This window comes from Diabrotica virgifera, chromosome 5 (assembly GCF_917563875.1).
Source record: "Diabrotica virgifera virgifera chromosome 5, PGI_DIABVI_V3a".
Lineage (NCBI taxonomy): Eukaryota > Metazoa > Arthropoda > Insecta > Coleoptera > Chrysomelidae > Diabrotica > Diabrotica virgifera.
In genome coordinates, this window is record NC_065447.1 from 21,929,376 (window position 1) to 21,956,153 (window position 26,778).

At 33.0% G+C, this 26,778-nt stretch overlaps 1 protein-coding gene across 1 annotated transcript in view; it reads right to left on the bottom strand.

Moving 5' to 3' along the window:
- Positions 1–26,778, bottom strand: part of LOC114326902 (exportin-4-like) — a 48,969-nt gene that overhangs the window by 14,071 nt on the left and 8,120 nt on the right. The window contains exons 3-8 of the mRNA XM_028275360.2: positions 21,228–21,501; positions 10,520–10,787; positions 8,334–8,505; positions 7,138–7,436; positions 6,787–6,989; positions 3,266–3,537 (exon numbers count right to left, since the gene is read on the bottom strand). Of these exons, the coding sequence (XP_028131161.2) occupies positions 3,266–3,537; positions 6,787–6,989; positions 7,138–7,436; positions 8,334–8,505; positions 10,520–10,787; positions 21,228–21,501 (1,488 nt within the window). The remainder of the gene's footprint in view (positions 1–3,265; positions 3,538–6,786; positions 6,990–7,137; positions 7,437–8,333; positions 8,506–10,519; positions 10,788–21,227; positions 21,502–26,778) is intronic.

Consider the following 26,778-nt stretch of genomic DNA (forward strand, 5'->3'; position numbering starts at 1 on the left):
TTTTCAATTTTTTATCTCAGACTGTTATTTTTTAATAGCCATTTAAATATTTTACATCTATATATATAAAAGAAAGTCGAGGTTGTGTTAGTTACACCATTTATAACTCGAGAACGACTGAACAGATTTTTATGAAATTTTACATGTATATTCTAGCGGTCTGGGAATAGGATAATATGGAGTTTCATACCCGTACGTCATAAGGGGTGTTGCCCCCCCTGATATATTTTTTTAATTTTTGGAAAAACCGTTTTTTACTATTTTTATGAGATGTAGAAGCAAAAGATACATACAATCCTAAATTTTCAATTTTTTATCTCAGACCGTTATTTTTTAATAGCCATTTAAATATTTTACATCTATATATATAAAAGAAAGTCGAGGTTGTGTTAGTTACACCATTTATAACTCGAGAACGACTGAACAGATTTTTATGAAATTTTACATGTATATTCTAGCGGTCTGGGAATAGGATAATATGGAGTTTCATACCCGTACGTCATAAGGGGTGTTGCCCCCCCTGATATATTTTTTTAATTTTTGGAAAAACCGTTTTTTACTATTTTTATGAGATGTAGAAGCAAAAGATACATACAATCCTAAATTTTCAATTTTTTATCTCAGACCGTTATTTTTTAATAGCCATTTAAATATTTTACATCTATATATATAAAAGAAAGTCGAGGTTGTGTTAGTTACACCATTTATAACTCGAGAACGACTGAACAGATTTTTATGAAATTTTACATGTATATTCTAGCGGTCTGGGAATAGGATAATATGGAGTTTCATACCCGTACGTCATAAGGGGTGTTGCCCCCCCTGATATATTTTTTTAATTTTTGGAAAAACCGTTTTTTACTATTTTTATGAGATGTAGAAGCAAAAGATACATACAATCCTAAATTTTCAATTTTTTATCTCAGACCGTTATTTTTTAATAGCCATTTAAATATTTTACATCTATATAAAAATTCGCCGGTCGCAGTGTTTGTTACCATACTCCTCCGAAACGACTTAACCGATTTTTATGAAATTTTGCAGGTATATTGGACTGTACTGGGAGTAGGTTGCTGTCTATATTTCATACCCGTATGTCATTAGGGGGTTGCCCATGACGCCGTAACTCTCACAATAATGACGTGAAAAATATGAAATTAAGTAGGTAGACTCCTTGCTGAATTCCGAGCAGAACCGTACTAAAATTTTTTGTCTAGCACAATCGGTGTCCGAAATACAATATCTCAAGCCGTAGGAATATTCTGAGGACAGAAGAAGAACGAGCGACAAATTTCATAGAAGAGAAGTGGCACAGTTTAACTTTGGGACTCAAATTGGGCAAAATATGAATTTTTTAATTTTGCGAAATTTTCAAAAAATATCTCTAAACGGAACCGTAAGCAGGAGAAAAATTCTGAGCACACGAAAAGAACAAGCAGCAAATTATAAAATTTTATTTAATTTTAATTCATTTTGTTTAATTTTATTTAGTTTAAGTATTTTATTTATTTTTGTTTATTTTATAAAATTTTATTTAATTTTAATTCATTTTGTTTAATTTTATTTAGTTTAAGTATTTTATTTATTTTTGTTTATTTTATTTTATTTCGTTTTATTAAATTTTATTTATTTTTATTAGACTATATTTTCTTTTATTTAATTTTATTATTATTTTTTAATTTATTTATTATTTTTATTTAATTCTTTTTTAACTTTATTTAATTGTATTTAAGTTAATATGATTTTATTTATTTGTATTTAATTTTATTCAGTTTTTTTATTTTTATTTACATTTATTCAATTGAATTTTTTAATTTACTTCATTTACTTTTTATTTAATTTTAATTGAATTTAATTTTATTTAATCAACACCTATAGACTTGGAATCTCCCCGAACCTAATAATAAATAGATGGTTGTTTTGAATGTAGATATAATAAAGCTGTTATATTCATTATAAGATAAACAAATTTAAGATTGTAACTGTTGCACTACAAACTTTATTTTGTTACTTCTAACTAAACTTTATTATTTCAAACATCATGTGTAATTAATTAAAAATAATAATAAAACCTCATTCACATCGAGCATTTTTGTTTATTAATTACGAATTCCTTTTGTTAATTTTAAGTTTATTGTATACAACAGTTTGTTTTTATCTATTGAGGCAGTACGAAGTCTGCCGGGTCAGCTAGTTTAAGATATAATACTAATAATATTTGCGAAATTAGAAACAATACTTTTTTAGGATATAAAGTACAACTGTACAGACATATCTAAAACCGCGAAGGTCACTCAGGTAGCAAATCAAGGAGAGGGGACTTCAGTAAAACACGTTGGTGCAAAGAGTACACATCCATTTAAAATGCATTGTGCGCGAAATCAATGGTTTTGCGACATTGCCAGATAAAATCGTCTAATAGTTGTTTAATAATTAGAATACATTTAATATTGTTTTAATAAACATGAATATTATAAGTGCCGTGAAAAATAGGACAAGGAGAATAGTACAATTCCGTGAAATTATATACGTTTTAAAATTTACGCAGGAGGAAGCAAAAGGAAATTTTACTGTGAAAAAGGTAACAAATAAAAAACCGAAAAACCTTTGAAACCCGATTGATCTGACAACGTCGCGTAACTAAAGTTTTCGATCGGTGTGACCTTGGCGATTTTAGATATTTCTGTCGACTTGTACAAGGCCGTTCAGTGAAACGGTACTATATTTGACAACTCTGCTGAAGATAAAATAGAGGAGCCGCGGGCTTACGACGTAAACGTTGTGAATCTAGAGAGTGGGAAGTTTAGTTATCATGGAGACGTGGTCGGGTGAATGACGCGCATTTGCTGTGAAAGCTTATTACAAAAATGGTGAAAGTTTTGTGCGTGTACCTGCGTTTCGTTTACACTACCACTTGCCGCCCCGTTCTGCAGTTCCGTCTAACATGGCTATTAAGACTTGGGTTAGGAACATTGAAAGTAGTGGCTCAATATCATAGAAAAGAGGTGGCAGTGTCAGAACCAAAACACAAAATAGCTTTATAAAAGACGTTTAGAACAAAGATTTGAGATAAACCCAGTAACAACAGGTAAAGGAGTAAATGAGATATGGGCAAAATAGAATATAATAGCACAACGTTTACGTTGCAAGCCCGCGGCTCCTCTACTTTATCGTCAGCAGCGTTGCCAAATCGTACCGTTTCACTGAATCACCTTGTACTTACTATATTCAAATGATATTAAAAAGTACAAAAATAAGAACTTACCTCTTCGTAATAATTTTCAACCGGCAACAGATACGATAAACACCATCTCTTTAAGAACCACATCGCCGTGGATCCTACTTCTGGACTCATAAGATGCTTTAATTTAGCTGAAGCCGCGTAATCTTCCAAGGCACATAGATTCATAACGTCGAAAAGTATTCGGATAACGTGGTCGCATTGTTCGAGGTTTTCGGGCTGCGAAAATTTTGTCTCTAGAGCTTCTATTGCGGCCATAGAAGCCTGTAATGTTGACTGTTGGCCTCTATGTTGATCTAAAACATTATATTTTGCTATTAACCTAATGAAACACACAATGAAAAAATGTGCTAAATACACTCACCAGCACAAAATTCCGCCACCCAAATGTTTTATTAAGTTTGACGATTTATGCCTTTATTATTTGTGCTCCGATTTTCAAGATTCTTGCATCAGTTTGTAGGTACATGTATTGATATCGTTTAGTATTATTCCGGTAACAAAAAAATTTTGCTTGCATGGCATTATACAGGGGTGAATCGAAGCGTTGTATTTTCTCCTAACTTTAAAAAATTCTGTGGAAAAATGGAAGAGCTGATTTTGTTTCATAGTCCTGTCATATTATTCCGGAGGTATCACTAAAATTTTGTTTTTTGATCTCTTTTCTTGTAAGAGCTGTACCATTTTTTGTAGATAAAAACACTGATTGTCTTATAAAATAGAGGTTGGATTAATAAGATTAGAATGGTCCGCATGCAGCCCAGATCTCAATCCTATTGAGCATTTATGGAATGAATAAAAAAGCTATTTGCCGTCATCCTAGGCCTCCAGAAAATTTGGTACAGTTATGGCCCTGTTAGAGGAATATCGGGCTATTCCCCAGGCAAGGTGGACATACCCGCTATTGAATTGTTTTGTTTTGTTGTTAATTTTCTTTTGTTAATTTTAGCGTGCTTGATAATTTTAATTAAATAAACCTTCAAAGCAAGTTTTTATTTACAGCTCTTACAATAAAAAAATATTCGGATAATTCAAAAAACAAAACCTTAGTGATACCTCCAGGATAACAAAAGGAGTATGAAACAAAATCAGCCCTCCAATTTTTCCACAGAATTTTTTAAAGTTAAGAGAAAATACAACGTTTCCATTTACCCCCGGATAATGCCAACTAATAAAAAATTTTTTATTACCGGAATAATAACAAACCACGTCAATATATGTACATACCTACAAACTGATGCAAGAATCTTGAAAATAGGAGTACAAATTATAAAGTTATAGATTGTCAAACTTGATCAAAAATTTTGGGAAGAGAAAGCTGATATATCAGAAGAAAGGGATGAGTATTTGGGCTACATGGAACAAACAAAGGCTCCCTTGCTCAAAATCGGTATATATGTGGGGTAGTTCTTTGTGAGGTGTTTCTTTACATTTTCTTGCTGGCTTGGAAATAGATGATATTGAAATGACAATATAAAGACTGATTAAAATATTGGGCGCCATCATCTTACCAAGAAAATGGAAGACAAAACAAAAAAAACTTTAGAAAAATAACTCAAGTAAAAAATTAATAAACGACAAATAATTATCGCAAAATACATATAAATTTACATAAAGATAAATATAACCTACCTTATTATTCCTTACCTAGTTGATTCTTACTTAATAAAAATAATACACTTAAAGATAAAACCCATAAATAAATTAAAATTCATGGTGACGTTTCAATTATTACTTTAATCATCGTCAGAATTTTCTTGAGCGGATGCTTTAAAATAATTTTAAAGGAACAAACAATAATTAATGAAAACGTAAAAAATGACATTGACAATCGTTGGGTTATTATAATATTATTATAATCTTACTTAATTGTTGATCAAGAGAAGGGAGTTAGATAATTAATAACCAAACATTATTACAAAATCAAATTTATTGAAAAATAAAAAAAATAAAAAGAAAATAATATGGATCTCTTTCTGGTTTTACAATTTATAAGAGTCCAATTATCACATAACAAAAGGTTAACATTTTAAATACCTTTGTTGGCCCAGGAATCGTCCTGTCATTGATTCTTTGAAGATGTTTAAGTCACTACACTAATCACTTAATTTGCAGTTTAACAAAAATATTTAAGTAGATAGTACAATTTTGATTAACTTCATGAAAATTTCCAGCAAAACTCACAAACATATCACTTAATTTGCAGTTTAACAAAAATATTTAAGTAGATAGTACAATTTTGATTAACTTCATGAAAATTTCCAACAAAACTCACAAACATATTTATACAATCGGTCTTACTATTTTGGCCGAAGTGTTTAGTATGATTATCAATACTTAATTCATAACTGCTTACAGGAAGAACTTTGATAGTGTATTATACACCAATATGAACCGACGTTTTGCCTGAAAGCGGCAAAGGGCGCCATGGTCTTGACTGTACCAGCGGCACTTGGCTAACAAGCCACGAAGAGGAACAAACTTCCAACACTACATTCTGCTTGAATCTCTGCTTCCACTTAGACTCAACTTCTTCGGTACCGCCGATGCGACCCTTCAAAGCTCCACCAGGAATCTGAACTCTAACCAAGACTAAGCTAAGACTAAAACTGAACTTAAAATCCATTCCTCAACTCTGTCTACCTTGGTCTATTCTCCCTACCACAATCTGCCATAGCATCATTCTTTGAACAATAGTTGTAATCAAATATTTCTCCCATCATTTAAGCAACCAAAAGAAAAAATCAAAGTATATTCCCAATCACGCCTCTTGGGCAACCATTTCCCTCTCAATGAATAAGAGAATTATAAACAATAAGGATCATACGTTCGCCTTGACTGAATATTTCCCAGGGGAACTGTTAATTAAGCTAAAATACAGGTAGGTCTCTAATTGTGAAATCAAAACTACTCTTGACTAATCAAAGGCTAGAAATCAAAGAAAAATCTCATGTTTGTCGACAAAAAAAAATATATTAATTTGTTTGGACTAAATTACAGTTGTGTTTATCTTAAAAAAAGGATATGTTACTATCAACATTCAGACAGTGTTGCCAAACTGAATTTTGTTATTTTGGGCGTAAATTTTTTCCACGGATCTCCGAGGGAACTTATAACGAAATTTATGAGATATACAATGAGACAGTCGTGTATCTAAAAGTGTGAGAAATGCAAGGGTTTTCGAATGGGAACTATACTTTGTTTCACGTTAAGAATGGAACATTGCACTTTTGGAGATCAGTGTTGCCGAACCTCTCGGGCAAGGGTGGATACTCGACTGCCGATATACGATTCATTCTAATCAGTGCGGCGTGTCATCGGCGCGCTTCTATCGTCCATAAGAAATACATTGGCCTATCTAAGCAACGTTCCATTCTCAACGAGAAACGCTCTATAGTAGACTTGATAAGTAAAACTCTTATTATACCTGGGGCGGTCAATAAATACGGTATTATAAATTCGTATATAATTAAAAAAAAATAAGGGGTGGAATGGTAGTATCTTTGGCACCGTTTCAATCGTGCACGTAACCTAAATTTCCTTACCTATTGAATATTTCATAATCGCTGACGGAATCATAGGCGTCTCTCCGTCGCTATCCATACAAATAACATGGCCAGAAATTAAAGTTACCCAGTGAATATCTTCGAATAGATCGGTTAATCCTGCGTGTTGATTCAAATTCATCGCACCCTTTTGCATCGATAGAATGTGGTACGAAAACTTCGTTATTCGGTCTTCAAGTAATCTAAATTGCAAGAAATACGTGTAAAAAATAGAAAAACATTATTGAAATGCTTAATTTGTTACATAGTATCATTAATTCGACTTGAAGTTATACTGTATTTACATTCTGATAACACATGTCTAATATAAGAAAAACTTTTCCAACTTACTTGTACAAAAGCTGTAATGAATGGCCTGGCACAACTCTACCAAACATTCCTATAACCTGTAACTGATCCTTGTATCTAACCCTGTCGTTATCTTCGTTATCATCGTCTACGTCTACATTACTTCTTCTACATCCATCTGGTGGCGCTAGATGGCACTGAACGTATTTATTAAACACTTGTTTGGCGCAGTCTTGAAATTTGTCGTCGTAATGTGAGTGTGAGAGGTCTTGTATTAGGCCGGTCCAAGCTTCTAACATATTGTCAAATGCGTCGGTAAAATATCGGTCTTCTTCGTTTTCCTACAAAATTTAAAATAAAATGACTGCTTTCCACATTTAATTTTTTTTCCGCCTGATTGGTGATTTTTGTCACGGATGAGAGACTTTCTTTCTCATATTGTCGATTTTAGATTTCAAAGGGGTCGTTTGGTCTCATGTTACCTGATTCTAGATATTTATGGCATTGGCAGATAATTGCCCTGCAGCTGGGGACAGAATAGTTTCACCGATTCCTGTACATTTCTGTGGAATCTGTATGATATAGAGAGAATATCAATACGGAAAAGGTATTGGGCTACCTCTAGAATAATGGTCAACAGATGCAAGCGGCACAAGAAAGAAAGTATGGATTAAGATGGTTAATCATATCGAGAATTCATAGGAAATACCATCTGTTTTTTGAATGATATAAGGAACTATTTTGAAAAAAAAACATAAATAATATTAAATGAAATAAAAATGTATACCATTTTTATTCAGTTGCAATGCGAAGGCAAAACTGTCTTATTTTTCACTTAGAACAAAGAGCGCAAGCCAGCACTCTAAATCGACGATTTTTGACTCTATTTGGAGTTATCGTTAGAGAGGCGTAGGCCTGCTGCTCTCAGCCCCAAGTGACCAATCTCCGAGAGCTTATCCCCGCATTGCAACTGACGTCCATGGAGTAGGTGTCTAACGACATCTGGTAACTGAAAGTCAAAGTTTTAAAGTTTTCAACCTAATAGAAATATTAAAAATATTAAAATTATTCCTAAAAGATATTTAATTGAAAACTTATTGGACCATTTTCCTGGTAATACCTCCATGGCTTCTAAAAATTGCAAGCCAGATGGATGCTGAAGCGAAGAAGACAAGAGGGAATTCAAAAAACTTACAATTCACGGCCCGTCTGCTGTTTTCACATATACGAATACTTACTATTTCTTCCATTACGGCCCCGTCGCACAGATGGCAAGTAATTCTTGTAAATTCATCTAATAAAGTATCCTTCATTCCATCTGGTAACTGAAAAATGCAAGGTAAGAAAAACGTAATTAACTTCTTGACGATATTTGACAAACCCAGTGCCTCCTTATTTTTTATGGTAACACTGAAACAAAAAAATATAGTGTATCAAATATTGTCGTCTTAAAATAAATCAGTATGTTGCTTAGACAGGACTGCGTCTTTTCCCCCCTAATGTTTAATATTTATGTCGAAATGATCTTTCAACTTGCACAGCAGAATTAAAGAGGTAATTAAAAAATTTGCGATATGCTGATGATACAGCTAACATAAGCTGACAACGTAGAAGAATTACAAAAGATAGTAAATAATATTAATACGTTGGAAGAGGAATATGGTCTCAGCAGACAATCTCATAAGCAAACACAGTTGAAAATAAACAACTAACTTATATACAGGTGGACACTGAACCAACATGAAATAACAAAATGATTAGTCTTAGAAAGGAAGATGACTTAATCTATCTATATCTACGGGGGTCCTACAGCCTCTGCCGCATCCCTCATTTCGATCTCCACCTTTTTCGGTCGGTCCATTCTTCCTCATTTATGGCTCTATCTCTCATTATTTCTCTGATTCCTTCTCTCCATTCCAGTGCTGGTCTTCCTCTTCTTCTTCTATTCCATGGGACATAGTTTAAAGCCTGTTTTGGCCATCGTTCGTCATCCATTTGCATTACATGCCTGTACCATAAAAGTTGTTTGGATTCCAGTACATCTACGGTATTGTAGATTCTTCTTGTCCTCCTTCTTATTTCTTCATTTGGGATGTGATCAAGTCTAGATATCCGACACACTCTTCTCAGATAGTCCATTTCTACTACTTCCAGTTTTTTCTTTTCATTCATTGTCATTTGCCAACATTCAGATCCGTAATTGGTTCTACAACCGACTTGTAGATTGTCATTTTGGTTTGTAAACTAATTTTAGGAGACCAAAGTAACGAGTTTAGTGTTTGTACCACATTTCGACCCTGTTGTATTTTCTGCTGGATGTCCCGTTTCGATGTTCCTTCCTTCGCTATGACTGTCCCTAAGTATTTAAATTCTTCGCATTGTTTTATATCTCCAATCGAGAGTTGTGGGTCTCTTTCTTCGTCTTTAATTCTAAGGTATTCTGTTTTGTTTATATTGATTGTGAGATATTGTGATGACTTAATCAAGATGATAAAAAAAGAGAAATCTTGAATATCTCTGGCATATATTGAGAGGTAGCAGATAAGGATGCTGCAGCTAATACTTAACGGAATGATCGACGGAAAAAGAGGAATTGGTAGGAAGAAATATTCATGGCTCCAAAAACTTCGTCAATGGACTGGCTTATCAGCAGATCAATTGTTACATGCCGCACAAGATCGATAACGATATCGGCAAATTGTCATGGATGCTACCCACGCCTAAAATTTAAGCACGGTACTTAGAGAAAAAGAAGAAAGGAAGATCATCGAGTGATCTACGTAAAATGGGGGGGGGCGGTGCAACAATGGGAGATTGCTGAACAAGACCAGAAGAGTAAAGAAAAATAGAAAAACGCGCGAAAAAGAATCAAGAGTTGTAGAGCCAAGAAAGAAAGAATAAAAACGCAAGCTTGAATGCTTTCCACCTCTTAAAAAATGACAAATATGAACTCCTAAAACTAATAATATAGAAGAAAAGTCTGAAGGAAAGAGTACTTCAGGTCGTAGGCATACTTCCTGGTTAACGAACCATAGATAATGGTATGGAGTCGGCTTCTTCTTCTTCTTTAAGTTCCATCTTCTATCGAAGGTTGGAAATCATCATGGCTATGCGGACCCTGTTGATTGCCGTTCTAACTAGTTCTGCTCATGCTATTTCAATACGTGTCTTAATTTCTTTGGTTTGATCTACATTTGTCAAACATCAATGCCATGGAGTCGGCACTACAAACCTTTTAAGAACAGCTGTTGACAATGTACAGATTCCTCTGATGATAGCCAACGTTTGTCATAAACCAAATTATCAAAATTGGGCCACAAATAAAAAAGGTACTTGAGTTCAAACTTTGTTAACATTTTAAAGAAAATTTTTTCATGCGCTTGAACGTACGTTGATGCTCGTAATAATGTCAATACATACTTACTTTGAGATGAGATTAAAAAATGACACCAAATAAGAATGCAGATACTTCAGTCGAATTTCATCATTGGGAAGAATTCCTCCGGAAAGAGACGCCAGCTGGACCAGACAAATTAAGGAATGATGCGCCAGTTGGTCTATATCTCTCACTTTCCAGTATATTTGAAACATCAGCGGAAGAAAATCAGGATTAAGGACAATCTCGGACCATGAGTCGTTTAGTTTTAAGGCTTCATAGATTGACTCATATATTCCGACGATTTTCTTGGGAAGTGCACAGGAGTTAAAGAAAATATATTTTATTTAAACACAATTAAACCTAAAACGAAGCTTAATATTCTAAAAAGGGGTAGTTCCCTGGGTTGGCTGTATACCGTATAGTTAAACAAACTCTAACATGAAGTAAAACCACTTCTACGTAATAGGTATATTTACTAAAATTTTAAAAAAGCCCAATGGATTGAATAAAATATGTTCATTCGGAACGTTTTCGGACCTATCAGTCCATCATCAGTGAATCTAAAATAGAATAAGTAATCCCACTATTAAAATTGAAAAGATGGTTGAAATTTTGAAAGTTAAAAATTGTGGTTATGACTACTTACTCAAATACTTGCTAAATAGGCCCAGAACCAAACAATGGTTGTAATTATAATTAAATCTACATTATGTTGTTGTAATATTGAAAAGGCTAAATGCCGATGTTAATAGATATAACCTCTGGGAACATGGTGAAACTCTAATCGACAACCTTAACCAACCATCTTAGGCCAACGTTGACTACCAAGTGTCAAAGGTTTGTAGAGATAGTGCAAACACTCGTGACCACGGCGTAGTAGACGAAATTTGATTTAGTCTCCACTTCCATGCGAAACGCACTGTATAACGTTTCAACCTTTCTGCCTTTACGTGAATTTTGACTCCTCCTTCGCGCAGCTCCATGGCCAGGTGTGTTTGCACTATCTCTAAGGAACTATTTGAAGTGACATTGACAGTAAAAGAAGAAGGTAGTCGATTTTCAAAAGTTTTAACAAAAGGTCATGATCCAAAACAATGATATGGTAAAGATTTTAATATCTGAAAATGTCTATCATTTAACTCTATTGTTTTTTTTTAAGAAAGGAAAATTATGTTTTACAAAATTTAAAATATAAAATTATTTTTATTTAACTGTTGACTACAAATTGACTATAAAATTAAACTGATCAAATTAATTAAAAAGGAAGAATGTGATTTGATTAGTAATAATGATAAACAAAAAGATAAAACAGATAGTGGTGAGAGAGAAGAAAGAATAAATTTTGAATTGGAATACTATTATACAGAGAAATTACCCTGTTGGCAAACTTTATACAGGGTAGCGAGAAAGTATGGAAACACAGTAATTTCTCGGAAACCGCTTGAACGATTTTTATAAATTTTGGTGAGCAAGGATTTTCTAATGTGGCCGATAATATAGTCGTAATTACATTTTTGTCAGATCTTCCATTTTTCTGGAAATCTAATGAACTTTCTTATTTTAAATGGAACACCTTGTATATTTTTTGCGTTTTGAAGTCCTTAATAAATACTGATTATTTTTTTATATTATATTCCCTATACCTAACTGCCATAATTTCGAAATTATTGCTACATTTATTAAAAAAAAATTTAAACAAATTATAAAAAATCAATTTTTTTGAGCCCGAGTAGATATTATTTTAGGTTCTTTGTATCATTGGGAACAAAAAAGGTTTTTTGTAATTTTCCTCTAAAGTTAATTATTTCCGAGTTATAAACAATTTAAAACTGAAAAACATCGAAAAATGACTATTTTTAGGGTTCAAAAACACAAGTAAAAAAATCATTTTTAAAATTAGAAAGTACCTAAATTCAAGCTCAAACCTTCTTGTATCAGATCCCTATAAGAACTGTTGGCATGTTTTATTCTAAAATACTGTTTTGTTTTTTAAATTTTAATGAAGCTCATACGAGAGGACGGGCGATCGGGCAATATCAACTAAAAAATAATATTTTAAAATAGAATAAGACCAAATCACTTATCGGTATCTGATACAATAAGGTTTGAACTTAAGTTTAGGCACTTCGAAATTTCCAAAATAATATTTTTTACACGTGTTTTTAAACATAGAAAATCGTCATTTTTCGATTTTTTTCAGTTTTAAATTGTTTATAACTCGGAAACGATTAACTTTTGAGGAAAATTACACAAGATCTTTTTTGTTCCTAATGATCCAAAGAACCTAAAATAATGTCAACCCGGGCCGATAAAATTGATTTTTATAATTTGTTAATTTTTTTTTAATAAATGGAGCAATAACTCTGAAATTGTGGCATTTAGGTATAAGGAATATAATATAAAAAATAATCAGTATTTATTAAGAACTTCAAAACGTAAAAAATATACAGGGTGTTCCATTTAAAATAAGAAAGTTCATTATATTTCCAGAAAAACGGAAGATTTGACAACAATGTAATTACCACTATAATATCGGCCGCATTAGAAAACCCATACCCAGCAAAATTTATAAAAATCGGTCAAGCTGTTTCCGAGAAATTACCGTGTTTCCACACTTTCTCGCTACCTTGTATGAATATTGTATTGGTGGTTGTATATGTAGAAGGCAAATTTTTTTATTTAAATGTGAATGAAGATTGTTAAAATAATAAATTGGAGTTAGATATAGTCAATCTAATAGTAGGAAATATGTATGTATGATTAAAAGGATTGCAATTATTATGAAACATCTTTAAAAATTTGAGAAAATTCTTGTGACAAAGTGGTGGGTATGTAAAATTTAAGATAAAGAAATGTAAAGGCCGCGTCCCACCATCAAATAATTTGATCAAACTGGTTTGAGCAAACTGAAAGTGACAGTTAGTGACGTCACATCCTGAGTGTTCATTGTGGATAATAATGAAAAATTTTAATTTTAAATACAGTACAAACAAGTTAGACAACTCAATACAAAAAATTTGATCAAACTAGACTGATAGTGAGAGCACAGATTTTTAGAATTTCAAAAAACCTGCAATTGTGACGTCACTTTGACGTACTTCCTCAAGTACGTCAAGTTTGCTCAAACTGTTTGATCAAATTATTTGATGGTGAGACGCGGCCTTTAGATTATAGGTGAGCCCAGTTGATACAAAATGAAATTAAAATTAAATTAATATTGTAAACAGGTGTAATGAATAAAATAAAATTAGTAAAACAGAATTAAGAGGACGAATATTGATATATTTAATTGTAATATTCACTGAGTTTAAATGTGAGAACTGAAATTAAGGGATGAATGTTAAGTGGAGAGGTAAAATATATTTGGAAATAGTCAAAGACAAAAAGTAAAGGACTGTGATGTAGGGTCAAAGGACAGATGTAATAGGGGAAAGAGATGGATTGAGAGAAAAGAGGGGGTTAGGGTTAAACTGAACGAAGTAATGAAATGAAAGAAAAGTGAGAAGATAGTAGGGTGAATTAATTGGGTTTTGATTAATAGGGATTCGTGTGGTTAGTAATGATTAGTGTGTAAAGGAGTTTGGAACCAGTGAGGGAACGAAGAAGCTAGTTGAAAAGGGTGAATAGGTTAAAGAAGAGAGAGGATAAGATAGAAGAAAAGAAAGTTATATAAGAAAGTAATAGGAATTATGAGAATAATTGACGGTGAATGGGGACAAAATTGCGGTTACGGGATGTTTGTCTATTGACACAGTTGGGACTTTTCTTTATTATTACAAAAACGAATATTATACTCGTCAGGCTTCTGGGTTGAAAGGCATCGATTGTCACTGTGCCGAGCTTTCGACATCCTCTCTGATGTCTTCCTCAGAGCTTCTGGTGTCTCAGTTTCCAGAGTCTCCAGAAGACTATATTCTTCATTAAGTAGTAGGCGAATATAATGAACAATCTATCGTCTGCTAAGACGAATTTCTCCAGAGTCGTACCCGGAAATACGTACCGGATTCCACTGCCGAACAATTACATCAAAACCGTTCCTATAGCCCCTCCACAACTTGTGGTAATGGACAGCCACTTCACGCTTGGTCGTAGTCGCTGATTCTGTGAGGTGAGCATGACATGGTAGAAGCTAAGAAAATCCATAACATACAGTTGAGTCCATGGTTCTTTACCCGTGCGTCATTAACAACACAAGTGGTTACCCTTGCATCAACAACAAGTGGCTACTGCTCCGATGACGGATTATATTATAAAATTTGACGTTATCAAATAAATAGAATGTAAAATGTTACTTTTTCTCTAAAATTTTGGTGCAGAATTACAGCTAAATTTGGAATAGCTTAATAAATTCGTGTGAGGTTGGAGTTTTTCCAGGAATAATCTAAAATAATTCAATATAATATTTTCTTTTTGTCATTTCTTTCACAACCTTCATTAGTGGAATCGGCACTAGAAGAAGATTCCTTAACTGTGTGAATGAGGTTAACTTTGTATGTAAATTAATGACAAAATAAGATACACTTACCATAAAATTTCAAACTCCAATATAAAATTAGTTCTGAAAATAACTGTTTGTGTAATATAAATAACTTCTAAATGCAAAAACAGTACAAAAAAACAGCAAAAAATCCAACAAACTGACAGCTGCAAGTAAACAAACCAGAAACGTCACAAATTGGACGGGATTCTGCAGAAAGGAACCAAACCACAAATATGTATTTTTCCCATTAACAGTCTCATAGGTTGTAAAATACCCCGTAGATACTTCTGTAGAAAAGAACCAAGCCATATACGATATATACCGTCATCTATGAGCAAAAGAACCAACCAACAATCGATGCAGCATAACAGCGTTCTGCAAAACAGATCCATGTGGGTTGGTTCCTTTATGCAAATTCACTTAAAGGGAACCAAGCCACAAAAGTGAATTTTTTTAAAGCAACTGTTTTCTTGAATTTACGGGACTTCCAGATTTTGAAATCAAACAAATTATTCAATCCTAATAGCAATTTCATATTATCATTTTTTAGATTATACGCCTGATTATGTAACTCAGTAATGGAAAATAAATGTTTGTTAACTTTGAATTCACTTAAGTTGTTTTGCAGAAGGGAACCAAGCCACAAAAGTGGATTTTTGAAGTTATACTTCTTTAGACGCGATTGAGAGTAAAATTTCATAATACTGCGCGCATGCGCAGACAGACAGTATGACGTTTAGTTGCTAATCTTTCAAATTATGTATCAGCGCAAATAAGCCATTAAAATAATATATTAGTGTTTTTTAGTAAATGTATTATGTATTATAATTTTTGTGTCTTTGAATTTGTCTTCCTTGGGCGTAAAATAATAAAATATCTATTTTTATATTTCACTTGTCACCGTGATGTGTAATTATGTATATCCGAAATGTCAATAACAGGCGCCTTGATAGCCTGGTTGGTAGAGCATTGGACCAGAGATCGAGATATCGCGGGTTCAAATCCCGGACGATTCATATTTTTTTTTAATTTTTGGCTTTGTTAAGTTTTGGTTAATTTTTGGTAATTATTGTTAATTTTTTGTATTGTAACTGTTAAGTATATTTATTTCGTTGAAATTATATAATAGAAGTATAACTTCTTACGTGAGTACAAAGTACACACACATTCTTTTTTTTTTAACGACTGTTTTCGTGAATCAAACTGTATGTGTGAAATCAAATCTAATGCATATATTGACGATTTTAATGTTAAACCATGATTATTTTTAATAGAGAATTTTAAATTTTATCGTAAAGTTTTTGGCTAATATCTCAGTTTTAACAAAGTGTGGTTTGGATGCTTTCTGCAGAATCCCGTCCAATTGTACTTAAAATCTGAAAACGCCCGCTATCTTTTTTGTCCCTATCTCTTCTTTTCGATGTACTGAGTGTAGAGTGTTCATAAAAATAACATGTGTCTTCACTTAAAAACAGGCGGTAGCTTGTTTGTCTTCAAGTTTCATGCGTGAAAGAAATGATACTACATAAAAAGTATGTGTTTTATCTCGACAGGTATTAATGACGAACGAGTAAAGAACCATCGACTAGACTGTAGAGAGGGATGAGATTAAGACCCAGAGTGGGTCACCGGATTTCACTGCCGCGCTTACCTCTATATTTATCGTATTAGTAAGTTGGTTGCTAATGAAGAAGTTGCCAAGTGGATGAGAACCACAGAAAAATCCCCTTCAAGCCAGTGGTGAAGCAGCATAGGCCGAGGGCTTGAAGCAGCGCAGAAACTGCATTGTGGGGCTAAAATTTCATTAGCCTCTTACATGTATAAGTAGTGGGGCCTTATCTATAAGAAGGCAGAGGAACACAAAATCAGTGCACGGGTGATTCCTATGCAAGCTATTCTTTGCACTTTTTGCAACTGCATTATTGTTTTTGTAGTGTTATAGCCCGCAAACTGAACTGTAGTGGAATTATGCCATTTTCATACAATTAAAAACAGTAATTATAGAATATTCGTCACGTACTCATAGTTTTTGAAGGTTCAAAACAATTTTAACTAAAAATAAAATTTTAAAAATGTTATAATAGGGCAGTCAATGAGGTTATTTGGCTCCGAATTTCATCCTACTACATCGATTTACTTGATATTTTCACAATAAGTAGAGAATAGCTCAAGAAACAAAGTCTACCCTATGCCGATGTGTGCTTTTATCTTGGGGGTGGTTCCTACCCCTTCTCGGGGGTGCAACATTTTTTGGTTAAAATAACCACAGAAGTGGCTAGAAACCCTAATAATAAGCAAAAACTGTTCTATATTTTTTTTTCGAAAACTCAATACTTTGAATTATTCGTCGTTGAAAATTGGCAGTTTTCATTGAAAAATGACACCAAGGATTTTAATGAAATTTTTGGAATAGCTTCTACTTATCTCCTAATTCAAAGTCTACCCTATACTGATTGTGTGCTTTTATCTTGGGAGTGGTTTCCTCCCCTTCTCAGGGGTGGAAAATTTCTTGGTTAAAATAACTACGGAAGTGGCTAGAGAACCTAATTCTAAGCAAAAACTGTTCTATAATTTTTTCTTGAAAACTCAATATTTTTTGAGTTATTCGTGGTTGAAAATTGGCTATTTTCATTGAAACAACACCTTTTCGAACAGTTTTTTGCGAATACCTTAAAAACTGTGCATCTAACTAAAACTGTATAAAACATTTTTGTAGCTTATAAAAAAACAAAGATATTAGTTCCTTCATAAATCTTCTAGTTATAATACAAAAAGAGATATGGTGGGTGAAAAGAGTTTGTGTTTTTGGTGCATGTTCAAATCGGTGTATTCAACTTGAAATAAAAGAGAAACGGTCGATTTTAGATGTATAGTGCTACCAATACCTTTTGTAGTGCTTGAAAAGACCTTTAAAATGAGCAATATTAAATGTCTATTACATTCAAACTAAGCGAGATATGCTGCGAAACAAATTAATGACTATTGTATTTTAAGACAAAATTAGAAGTATATTTAACCCCTCATCCATCAGAATTTAAATGCACCGTTTTCCTTCAACAATACTTTTTATTATAGTGTTGTTTTTATGTTCAAAAAATTGGACGGGTTTAAAATGAATAGTTTTTGAAAAAAAATAAGATCAAATTATAGAGCGCATTTTTAAATTTTCTTAAAAATCTTCCTTTTCTCCATCTAACTCGAAAATGATAAGAATACGAAAAAAAGATACCACACAAAAATGTAGGATTTTGTTGGATAAAAATTTTGTTTTTGTTTTTCATTATTGTATCACTTATCATTTTCAAGTTACATGTAGAAAAAGAAAGATTTTTAAGGAAATTTAAAAATGCGCTCTATAAATTGATCTTATTTGTTTTTCAAAAACCATTCATTTTAAACCCGTCCAACTTTTTGAACATAGAAATAACACTATAATAAAAGGTATTGTAAAGGGTGATTCATGTAGAGGTACTTTTTTAAAAAAGGAAAAACAACGAAAAAAATGAATTTTTTTTTGATAATCGTGATTGTCGTAAAAAAAGAACCATTCTTTACGATTACTTCTTAAAGATACCTAATTTCTTTCAAATGTTGACCATGACTGCGGTTAAGACGGTCTATTCTGAAGGTCTAATTCTCGATGACGTGTTCGAGCTCTTCGGTTGGTATTTGACCAGTGACTCGAGTAGTACTGGCCTCCAATGCCACAATCGTAGCCGGTTTATTCATGTAGCCTTGGACTTGAGGTAGCCCCAGAGGAAAACGACTAGACGTGTGATGTCACAGGATACAGGCGGCCAAGTCACTGGTCCGAAGCGTGAAATAAATTGCTCACCGAAACGTTTTCTCAGTAAAGCCATGCTTTCACGGGATGTATGGCAGTTAACGCCATATTTTTGGAACCAAATGTCACTTAAACTACGAACTTCAATTTCTGGTACCAAATAGTCCGTTATCATGGCGCGATAATGGTCTCCATTCACAGTAACATTCTGGCCGGTCCAAGACATGGACCGACGATGACACCGGCCCATAAACCACACCAAACAGTGGTTTTTTCTGAATGTACTGGCAACTCTTGAACCTCTCGGTTGCTCATCAACCCAAATACGGGCATTTTGTTTATTCACGTCGTCATTAAGCCAAAAACAGGCCTCATCGGAAAACATTTTTTTTTGCTCTAAGCGCACGAAACACCTTCCTCATTGAACGCCTATCTTCGTAATACAGCTAAATAATTTCTAGACGTTGTGGCGAATTAAGTCTTTCTAGGATGAAATGTTAAACAATACTGAATAAGAAAGCAACTTTAGGTGATACCATTCATGCACGATCTCCCAACAAATCCTCACCAAAAAAAGTATCTCTAAATGAATCACCCTTTAGAAGTAAAATGACCTATTAAAATTCTGGTGAATGAGGGGTTAAATATAATTCTCATTTTTTTCTTAAAATACATTAGTCATCAATTTTTTTGCAGCATATCTCGCTTAGTTTGAATGTAATAGACCTTTAATATTACTTATTTTAAAGGTCTTTTCAAGCATTACAAAAGGTAATGGTAGCATTATACACCTAAAATCGACCGTTTCTCTGTTATTTCAAGTTAAATGAGCGGCCGTGGGTAACGGCATAAACGCTGGCCTCATACGCCAGTAGACGTGGGTTCGATCCCTGCCAAAGACAAACCATTTTCATTTCCAATAATGACACGAGCCGTCTCACCGTGCCTCGGAGAGTACGTTAAGGAGGGGGTATGGTTTGAAATCAACATATCAAGCACATTTTTGTGAATTTTTTTCGAAGCTATGGTACAAATATTTTATTTTTAAATTAAATAATCATATTAAGTACAATTCAAAGAATGCTTAGAAAAAAATCCAATCCAAAATATTGGAAAATAAGCCATTGGTGACAAATTTTGACAGGCAGCTCACAAAAGAATGGATTTTGCGGTGGACATCAGAACTCGTCACTCGATCATACGAAACAAAAAATTCAAAAAGATTTAATAAGCTTATGAGTTTCACGAGGTCACAACGTCGAGTTTTTTTATTTTTAATGATTTTTGAATTTTTGGTATCACTCAGAAATCAAAAAAATTATATTTTTGGTAAAAATTTTGTGAAAATCAACAGACTTATTATTGTTGAACGAAAAATAAGCAAAAAAAGAAAAATATCTCGACGTTGTTACCTCATGAAATGTCTAAAGAAAATATGTGCAAAATATCTGATAGATCGGCCCAGTAGTTTTTCAGTTACAATGTCCACCGCATTTGAAAAAGCAGTTTTGAGAAAAATGCGTTTAAAGTTTTGACAACTGCATCTTCATCTTCTTATTTGTCTGCCAGATCGTAAAGTGATGCACATTGGAATATGTTTTTTAAATCGAGGAGTAATCTACAAAAGAGAAGGCGAACAGTTGTTTAACGTTTCTCACTACGCTCAAGCGTGCTGGCGCGAAGCCGCGGCAACGCGAGTCGAAGGTAGGGATATTCAACACCCTGTATCTCAGGTAATTTTACTCCGATTATTTTGAAATTTTCAGAGAGTATTCTTGGAAGTATGCACTTTTATTTGAAATAATAAAAAAAATTAAATATTTCAAACCATACCCCCTCCTTAAGCCGTCGGTCCCCCTGGGCTAGTGTACATCGACACTAGTTACTTGAAACAGGGTTAAAGATGTAATTGGCGCAGAACTATCCGAAAGGATCTCCCCGACAAAAATGCCATACGATATTATTCAAGTTAAATACAACGATTTAAGTTTGCACCAAAAAAACAAACTCTTCACCTACCATATCTCTTTTTGTATTATAACTAGAAGATTCATGAAGGAACTAATATCTTTCTTTTTTTATAAGCTACAGAAATGTTTTATACAGTTTTTTTAGTTAGATGCACAGTTTTTAAGGTATTCGCAAAAAACTGTTCGAAAAGGTGTTGTTTCAATGAAAATAGCCAATTTTCAACCACGAATAACTCAAAAAATATTGAGTTTTCAAGAAAAAATTATAGAACAGTTTTTGCTTAGAATTAGGTTCTCTAGCCACTTCCGTAGTTATTTTAACCAAGAAATTTTCCACCCCCGAGAAGGGGAGGAAACCACTCCCAAGATAAAAGGACACATCAGTATAGGGTAAACTTTGAATTAGGAGATAAGTAGAGGCTATTCCCAAAATTTCATTAAAATCCTTGCAGAAGAATAGAATTCAGAGGTAATATCCTATTCTTGCTCCCATTGACTGGCGTATAAGTAAAAGGATATGAATCGATGACACATAAGCCCATGTTAAAACACCTTCAGTAATCTTCAGCAAATGTCTGGAGAGTTCCAACAAAGTGTCAGAATATGGTGGATCGTTCTTCACAACTTCTGACAGAAGGTATATACAAAATTGAAAAATTCTCTTCAAGTCTGTTGCCTCAAATTGTTTCTTGGCTTTGAAGTGGACTTCCCAAGTAAGGCCCACATCAGTTGATTTTACTGTCGATGCGTATTCTTGCATTAAATTGGATATTATGTTACATCCCAGAATTTTCTGAAACAAAGTGGTATTTTTATATCAAGTACGGTGTTAATTCAATCTAACATATGTTTATGAGTTTTAGGAAAACATTGGTTAAAATAAAATAATTAAAAAAAATTTAATGAACAATTTGTTGAAAAATCAACATACCTGTTTGCTATTCTTGTTTCTCCTCTTATAGTTATATTTCGCTGGCCAAAACCTTCTACCTATCGAAGAATGTTTTGACATATTTATAACATACAACTGTTTGTTGATACAATGTTGTCTCACAACAAAGATAAATTCGTCTCTATTTTCGTGCATTTTTTACTTACACAAATTGTAATATTATAGACCAGGCTGGATCTGTTTTGAGGTGAATGCGAGAGGTGGCATTCGGATTTTTGCAGATAAAGTTAGGTGACAACTTCAATAATTATAATTGACTTATGCTCCTTCTCAAATATGGCCAGAACATTTTTAAAAAATTTAAATATTTAAAAATTTCGAAAAATATCGATTTTTTTTCTACTTTCATTGATTATAACTTCAAAACGATTCATTTGGGAACAAAGTCGTACGGAAAGAAAATAAAGATAATTGAATTTTGTATAATATACGACTGGTTTAAAATGTCTTAAATTATTACCCTTTCTGCAAAATAGCAATAAATACCAAATAAGGGGGCAAAAAAGACTGTTATATTCAATGTTTTTCAACCACTTTGGTTGCACTCAGAACCTTCATAATTCGCTTAGAAAATTCTTACAACATCCTTAAACCGTCCACCAAATTTCATTAAAATCGACATAATAGATTTTGCATAATAATTTTGCAATCTAAATTTTTTTTAAAAAGTTCAAATTTATTAAAAACTTTCTGAACAAAAAATAGACCATTTTGAAGTTTGCTAATTTTTTTACATATAAAGAGGTTCTCTACCTATCTAATACACTTTACAGAATTAAAATCGGATTATTTAAGCGGCCTCAGCACTGTTTTAAAGTTTAGAATGGGCGACTCTGGAGATAAATTTCGAAACATATTGATTTTTATTTTTAAATTATAATTTTTTGGCATAAATATCATACTAGTGACGTCATCCATCTGGGCGTGATGACGTAATCTAAATATTGGAATTAATTTAATTTAATTTTTTTTAATTCAAACCCTGTATAAATAATTATGTTAATGTTTATATTAGTTAATACAAAATTAAATAGCCTTTCCATTGAGCTATCACACGGCACCTATTTTCATTTAAAAAAATCATCGATTACGTCATCACGCCCAGATGTATGACGTCACTAGTATGATATATACAGGGTGTTTGGTAAAGAGTGGGCTTAAACCATAGCTTAACCTCACGTTCCTGAGGTTAAAATAGGCCGATTTAAGCTAACTTACCTTAGTACAAAGTTTATAATAACCCAGATACAGGGTGTCAAAGTTTAACTTTTTTTTATTTATTATTGAATATTTCCTGACAGGTATGAGATAACAACATGAAATTTGGTATGTGTGAGTTTTTTGGGTCGAGAAAACTAAATTCCCTACCAAAAATTATGTATTGCCCAGAGGGCGCACATACGCCTTTCAGCACTCATTTATTACGTTCAATTTTTTTTATCCCTCACTCTGTATAATTTTGACATTAAAATCTTTATTCTCTTATTAGTTTTACTTAAAAAAGGTATACTTCTTTCATCTCCCTAAACTCAACTGTTTTCGAGATAAACGCATTTTAAATCTGCGATACACCATCATTTTTAGCATAATATCATTGTAGTTACACCCGAAAAATAACTTAAAATCATAATAATAGTGCCAGTTCTCAAATTTATGTAATTGCATCGCAAATTCCATTTGAAGAAATTTGCGATAGATTTTTGGATAATTTTATGGTTTTAATTTATTTTTCTGGTGTAACTACAATGATATTATGCTAAAAATTATGTTGCACCGCAGATTTAAAATGAGTTTATATCGAAAACGGTTGAGTTTAGGGAGATGAAAGAGGTATACCTTTTTTAAGTAAAACTAATAGGGGAATAAAAATTTTAATGTCAAAATTATACGGAGTGACGGATAAAAAAAAATGAACGTATTAAATGAGTGCTGAAAGGCGTATGTGGCGCCCTCTGGGCAACACATAATTTTTGGTAGAGAATTTAGTTTGCTCGTCCCAAAAAACCCCCACATACCAAATTTCGTGTTGATATCTCATGCCTGTCAGGAAATATTCAATAATAAATAAAAAAAAAGTTCAACTTTGACACCCTGTATCTCGGTTATTATAAACTTTGTACTAAGGTAAGTTAGCTTAAATCGGCCTATTTTAACCTCAGGAACCTAAGGTTAAGCTATGGCCCATTCTTTACCAAACACCCTGTATACCAAAAAATTAGAATTTAAAAATAAAAATCGACCTGTTTCGGGATTTATCTCCAGAGACGCCTATTCTCGAGAAAATGAATTTATGCCAACTCAAACGTCCTCACTGTATTTGTTTATAAGCCAAAAAATTGTTTATAACTTTAAAACAGTGCTGAAGCCGCTTAAATAATCCAATTTTAATTCTGTAAAGTGTGTTAGATAGGTAGAGAACCTCTTTATATGTCAAAAAATTAGCAAACTTCTAGATGGTCTACTTTTTCTTTAGAAAGTTTTTAAAAAAATTTAGATTGCAAAATTATTCTGCAAAATCTATCAGATCGATTTTAATGAAATTTGGTGAACGATTTAAGTATGTTGTAAGAATTTTCTAAGCGAATTACGCAAGTTCTAAGTGCAACCAAAGTGGCTGAAAAACATTGAATAAAAACAGGCTTATTTTGCCCCCTTATTTTGTATTTATTGCTATTTTGCAGAAAGGGTAATACTTGTAAGACATTTTTAACCAGTCGTTTATCATACGAAATTCAGTCATCTTTATTTTATATATCTCGCTTTTCTTTTAATTAGTAACAATAAAGATGTGTTCGATTCTTATTTTGCATATGATGCCTTAATTTGGCAGCAGTTTCCCAATTGAAGAAAATACTTCAATCCATCTTATATGTGTGTGCCATTAGAACAAGATCTGCACACAATTACTTTCATAAGTTTGTAGCCTTGTCGTTTCTAATAATAACTGCCCTCAAAATTTTGATTGTGCTGTACTAACATACATTGTATTTCAAGTTCTAGAATCGAATTAATTTCGTCTGTGTTGAGACTACTTAAAAACGACCAACCATGTAACCGATTTCGTATTATAAAACACATAAGCATTTTCTTTATCGGACCTGTTTATATTAACAATTTCTAAGTTGCCTGACTTTAAGGTATAAAATAATACTCGGATGCCAAGATTGGAGGCATTTTAGTTTTGTCTTGCAATGACAGCAGATGTTAAGCAATTAGTCTTTTAAATACAGTTTTGTGGCGATTACTCACTATTTATTATCACTCACAGGAAGCCAAGATATAAACATTGTATTGGGGGATTTCAATGCCAAGGTTGGAAGAGGTAGTGAAGAAGATGTCGTTGGCAAGTTTGGTTTAGGAACGAGAAACGACCGTGGAGATAGAATGATTAGATTTTGTGTAGAAAAACAATTAGTAATATCCAACACTTTTTTTGACTTGCCTAAGCGACGACTTTACACCTGGAAATCTCCTATGGACACTTATGGAAGAATAGTAAGAAATCAAATTGATTATATCTGTATATCAAAAAGATATAGAAATGCTATCTTGTCCTCCAAAACATATCCAGGAGCGGATGTACCCTCCAACAACAACTTACTAGCAGCTAAAGTATTACTTAAATTTAAAAAGATTAAAAAACCCAAAATATCTCCTAGGATCAGCAAAGATAAACTTTCAAATGCGGAAGTGAAAGAAATAGTAACCGATAAATTAGAAGATCAGTTTCAGAAATTGGGAAATAAACATTCAGAAGAACAATTATGGGAGTCATGCAAAGAAACATTGGAAAAAGTCCAAGAAGACCATCTAATGGAAAATCAGCGTAGGAATAAGCAACAATGGATGACAGAAGAGATATTGAATTTAATGGATGCAAGAAGAAAATATAAGAATGCTAATCTGACAGAATACAAAAAGCTAAACAGTATGATTCGAAGAAAAATAAGATCAGCTAAATCAGAGTGGCATAAACAACAATGTAAAGAAATTGAGAACTACGAGCGTATCTATGAAGCATTCAATATGCACAAAAAACTGAAAGAAGTTGCAGGACTGAATAAAAAATGTAATCCTCCACTAATCGAAGATAAAAACGGAAAAATTATAATCGATATCGAAGGTCAACTAATACGATGGACAGAATATATAAAGGAATTATTCGATGATGAAAGAAGCGAACTAGAAACGCTAAATGACATAAGCGGTCCTCCAATAACTAAGGAAGAAGTGCAATACGCTATAAAGAACGCAAAAAACGGGAAGGCGATCGGACCAGATGGGATTTACGTAGAAACACTAAAGCTTTTAGGTGTCGAGGGCATTAAGATACTTACGAAATTGTTCAACTTAATCTATGAAAGCGGAAAAATTCCTAAAGATTGGCTTAAATCCTCATTTGTTGTACTACCAAAAAAACACAGAGCCACAAAATGCAGCGACTATCGCACCATCAGCCTAATGAGTCATGTATTGAAAACGTTTCTTAGAATCATTCATCAAAGAACATATAGAAAAATTGAGGAAAGAATCTCAAGTACTCAATTCGGTTTTCGCTGTGGCCTTGGAACGCGTGATGCACTATTCGCAACCCAAGTTTTAATTCAAAGATGCAGAGATGTAAATCATGACGTTTTCATGTGCGCGATTGATTTTGAAAAGGCCTTTGATAAAGTTCGCCATGAAAAAATGCTACATATTCTCAAAACTACCGGTCTGGACGGTAGGGACATTAGAATAATCGCAAATTTGTATTGGGGCCAGGCTACATGTATTAGGGTTGCGAATCAGTGCTCTGAAGAAGTAAAAATTAAGCGCGGAGTTCGACAAGGCTGTATATTGTCACCAATGTTGTTTAATCTTTACGCTGAAACAATCTTAAATGAAGTCTTGGAAAACGCAAAAGAGGGAATACTCATTAATGGTATGCTTATGAACAATATCAGATACGCAGATGACACCTTGTTGCTGACTGGATCAATTGAACATCTTCAAGCGTTATTGAATCAAATGGTGACATTCTGCGCGATATATAGACTCAAACTCAACGCAAGAAAAACAAAGTTTATGGTTATTAGTAAACAGGCAGCCGTAAATAATAATAACTATAATGTAACA